The following is a 4,789-nucleotide window of genomic DNA, read 5'->3' on the forward strand; positions in this document are numbered from 1 at the left end:
GAAATTCTCCCAAAAAAATTTGCAAAAATCTGAAGAATACCAGACATAATTATTACTATTATTTTTAATTATAATAATTTCTTGAATTCAAACAATAAGTCAAATTGTCAGTGAATCTTCAGAAATTTCAGCAGTGCTGGCAACACTACCTTCAACCAATCCCTCCCCCTCATTGTGTCTCGCAGCTCTACTGTCTGTACTAGGGTCTGTACAGCATGCATTCTTGTCTCTGTCCTGTACTGAGCCAGTGAACGTATCCCTACCCCACCCCAGCCTGCCCAAGCCTCTCTCGCTGTCTCACACATATTAGTTCAGCGCACGCTCAGCTCTCGTAAGTGTGGTCCGTGAACTGTAACAAACACAATGGTTGTCGTTGCTGCTAAGAAGAAATGCCGTCAGTATTCTCAGAAATATTTGAAATATGGATTCATTACTTCATTAACCAATGACACCATGCCATTGTGTCACTCGTGTGAAAAGACTTTCAGTAATGATGCCATGAAGCCTGCAAAGATGAAGCACCACCTTGAAACGGTTCACTGTGATAAGAAAAACAAAGACCTTGACTATTTCAAGACACTGAAAGAAAACTCAAAAGTCGGTCAAATATCAAGACTTTTTTCAAAGCACCCGTCAGTGGTGATACTGAAGGAAGTTTAAGAGCTTCATATAACATCTCCCTCATGAAACCAAAGAAAGGAAAGGCACACACTATTGGTGAGGGTATCATAATCCCAGCTATTAAAGTTATAGAAAGTGTTATGAAGAAAAATTCTCACTCTGTTCTTAAAGATTTGCCATTAAGTAACAGTACAGTGCAAAGAAGAATTGATGAAGTGAGTGACTGTGAATAGCTGGGAATGGATGGGAGAGGAGTGGCTGTGAATGACTGGAAAAGGAGTGGCTGTGAATGGGTGGGAAAGGAGAAGCTGGGAATAGCTGGGAGAGGAGAGGCTAAAAATGGCTGTGAGAAGAGTGACTGGAAGTGGCTGGGAGAGGAGCCATTCTTCTCCAAGCCATTCCTATAACCACTCCTCTCCCACCCATTCCTAGACACTCCTCTCCCAGTCATTTCCAGCCATTCCATTCCCAACCACTCCTCCCCCAGACATTCCCAGACACAGCCCTCCCAGCCATTACCAGCCATTCCTCTCTCAACCATTACCAGTTACTCCTCTCACAGCCAATTCCAGACACTCCCCTAACAGCCTTTCCCAGCCACTCCTCTCCCAGTCTCTCCCAGCTACTTCTCCCTCAGCCATTCCCAGCAACTCCTTCCCTAGTCATTCCCAGCCACTCCTTTCCCAGCCACTTCTCTCCCAGCCACTAATCCCCCAGTCATTCCCAGCTACTCATCCCCCAGTCATTCCCAGCCATTCCTTTCCCAGCCACTTCTCTCCCAGCCACTCCTCCGCCAGCCATTCCCAGACACTGTCCCCCCAGCCGTTACCAGCCATTCCTCTCCCAACCATTACCAGATACTCCTCTCGCAGCCAGTTCCAGACACTCCCCTAACAACCATTCCCAGCAACTCCTCTCCCAGCCATTCCTAACCAATGCCCTCACAGTCTCTCCCATCCCCATCTCCCCCAGCCATTTCCACCCACTGCCCTCCCTGCCTCTCAAAGCCACTCCTACCCCGGACACACAAAGGTGATCCTCCCCATCAATTTTCAACCACACCCCTCCCAGCCTCTCCCAGCCATACAAAGCCATTCACAGCCACTTCTCTCCCAGCCTCTTCTCCCCCACCCATTACCAGGTTCTCCCAGCCATTCCCAGCCTCTCCTAGCCACTCCCAGCTTCTCTCCCAGCTATTCCCAGCCATTCCCCTCTCAGCCATTCCCAGCCACTCCAGATTCAGCTATTCCCAGTCACTCCTCTCCCAGACATTCCCAGCCACACCTCTTTCAGCTATTCCCAGGTACTAATCTCCCAGCCATTTTCAGCCACTCCTTTCCCAGCCATTCCCCGCCACTCCTTTCCCAGTCATTCCAAGCCACTCTTCTCCCAGCTATTTCTAGCCATTCACAGCCACTCCTCTCCCGGTCTATCCCAGCTACTTCTCCCCCAGCCATTCTCAGCCAGTCCCCTCCCAGCCTCTCCTCCCCCAGCCATCCCCAGCCGCTCCATTCCCAGCCACTCCTCCCACAGCCATTCCCAGCCTCTCCCAGTCGCTCCTCTCCCAGCCATTCCTTGTTACTCCTCTTCCAGCCAATGCCAGCCATTCCTCTCACAGCCATTCCCAGCCACTCCTCTCCCAGCCATTGCTAACCACTCCTCTCCCAGACACTTCTACTCCAGCCATTCCCAGCCACTCCCCTCCCTGCCCCTCCCAGCCATTCTTCCCCCAACCATTCCCAGCCTCTCTTAGCCACTCCTCTCCCAACCATTCCCAGCCACTCCTTTCCCAACCATTCATAGCCAATCCCAGCCCCTACTTTCCCAGCCATTCCCAGTTACTTATCTCCCCGGCAGTCCTCTCCCATGCAGTCATTCCCAGCAACACATCTCCCAGCCTCTTCGAGCCAATCCCAGCCATTCCCAGCCACTCCTCTCCCAGCCATTCCTCTCCCAGGTATTGCCAGCCATCCCTCTACTAGCCATTCCTCTTTCAGCTATTCGCTGTTACACCTGTCTCAGCTATTCCCAGCATTCCTAGCTGCTCCTCCTCCAGCCATTCCCAGACTCTGCTCCCTCAGCCATTCCCAGCCACTCCTCTCCCAGTCATTCCCAGCCATTCACACCCACTCGTCTCAAATCCATTTCCGGCCACTTCTCTCAGAGCCATTCACAGCCATTCCTCTCCCAGTCATTTCCACCCACTCCTCCCACAGCTAGACCCCTCCTAGCCTCTCCCAGCCAATGCCAACCAATACTCTCCCAGCCATTTCCAGCCATTTCTCTCCCAGCCATTCCCAGCCATTCTCAGCCACTCCCCTTCCAGCTAATCCTCTCCTTGCCATTCCCAGCAATTCCCAGTTACTCCCCTCCCAGCCATTCCCAGCCACTCCTCTCCCAGGCATTCCCAGCCGCTTCTCTCCCAGCCACTCCTCTCCCAGCCATTCCCAGCCGCTTCTCTCCCAGCCACTCCTCTCTCAGCTATTCCCAGCCACTCCTCTCCCAGCTACCCCTCTCCTAGCCACTCCTCTCCCAGCCATTACTAGCTAACCCTCTCCTAGCCACTCCTCTTCCAGTCATTCCCAGCCACTCCTCTCTCAGCTATTCCCAGCCACTCCTCTCCCAGCCATTCACAGACACTTCTATCCCAGCCATTCTTAGCCACTCGCATCTACTCTTCTCCCTGCCATTCCCAGCCACCCTTCTCTTAGCCACTCCTCTCCCAGCCATTCTCGGCCACTCCTCTTTCAACCATTCCCAGTTACTCCTCTCCCAGCCATTCTCAGCCTCTCCTCTCATAGCCATTGATAAACACTCCTCGCCCAGTCTCTCCCAGCCACTCCTACCCCAGCCATTCCAGCCTCTCCCAGCCAACCCCTGCCACTCCTCTCCCAGTTTCTCCCAAACACTCCAGCTTCTCCCAGCCGAACCCAACCATTCCTCTCTCAATCTCTTCCAGCCATTCCAAGCTACACCCCTCCCAGCCACTCCTCTCGCGGCCATTTTCAGCCGCTCCTATCCCAGCCATTCCCAGCTACTCCTCTCCTAGACACTTCTCTCCCAGCTATTCCCAGCCACTCCTCTCCCATCGAATCCCAGCCACTCCCATCCTATTCTATGGTAACCTTTCCTACTCCTAACCTACTTGAGTGAGTCCGTTTGGTGATCTTTGTAGTTTACAGGATGGGACAACGGGTGGGGATGGCAGTTCCCCCCTGGGCAGCTCCTTCACCATACTGTGTGTTTTGTACCCACGCTTCCCTCACGCAATCTTAAAGTTCATCACGAGCACCCAACACATTTGTTGGTAAACTTGGTCTACTTCCGCATCTTCTGGTTACGTTAATTCATATTAAACATTTATCATAATTTTATGGCGTCCAATAATATTTATTAATATTATATTAAGTATATTCTTAGCAGATAATTTTATTTATTTATTTATTTTTTTTTTTAAGTTCTTAAGAGGGATTTGAACGCTTGCGTCCAACACTCAAGGTCCTCCAGACCGTCACTCTGTCCACTGGGCCATGGGAACCTCAACACACCTCAGGGTAAAGAAGATATATTTGAACACAGTATTTCCCTCCCTGTGTTCATGCCGTACCAAAAGTTCAATAAGAATAACTACTGTCGATTTTAATGTAAACATTTACATTCACAACGATAATAAGATAAAATTAAGTATTGTGGACTGTTGTGGGAGTAGCAATCATGGCGTGCAAACAGCAGTAGATGAGATTAAAGAGCTTGTGTGTGGAGCCGCCTGTGGGAACCCTCCCCTGTGTTGCGTGGTGACTGGCACACGTGCTTCACCACTACCACCACCACCACAACACACCACTACACCCTTAAAGCACTCGCTTGTTATTCACGCAGGATTTACCTACCAGCAGAAAGAAAGCTTCCGGCGGGGAGGGAGGGCGGCGGGGGAGGAGTTAAAGAGGAGGTGGTAGGGGGACCAGGGGAGGCCGAGGACGTGTGTGTGCTTTCATTTTTTGTTTTTTTCACACGTCAAACAAATATCGTTGTAAGTCACCGCCCAGCAAACCACCCCTTACAAATTCACCATCCTAGCGACAGTCTATGTGTGTGTGTGTGTGTGTGTGTGTGTGTGTGTGTGTGTGTAGGACAGCTGTCATTGATAATATAAATCATTATAAATACA

At 50.8% G+C, this 4,789-nt stretch overlaps 1 protein-coding gene across 1 annotated transcript; it reads left to right on the forward strand.

Moving 5' to 3' along the window:
- Positions 1–453: 453 nt before the first annotated feature.
- Positions 454–3,670, forward strand: LOC135092569 (uncharacterized). The gene is made up of 7 exons (XM_063991184.1): positions 454–597; positions 1,054–1,282; positions 1,494–1,653; positions 1,763–1,924; positions 2,060–2,578; positions 2,728–3,022; positions 3,158–3,670. Exons 1-7 carry the CDS (start codon positions 454–456, stop codon positions 3,668–3,670), a joined length of 2,022 nt encoding a protein of 673 aa, XP_063847254.1.
- Positions 3,671–4,789: the final 1,119 nt, after the last annotated feature.

Source organism: Scylla paramamosain, chromosome 40 (assembly GCF_035594125.1).
Source record: "Scylla paramamosain isolate STU-SP2022 chromosome 40, ASM3559412v1, whole genome shotgun sequence".
Lineage (NCBI taxonomy): Eukaryota > Metazoa > Arthropoda > Malacostraca > Decapoda > Portunidae > Scylla > Scylla paramamosain.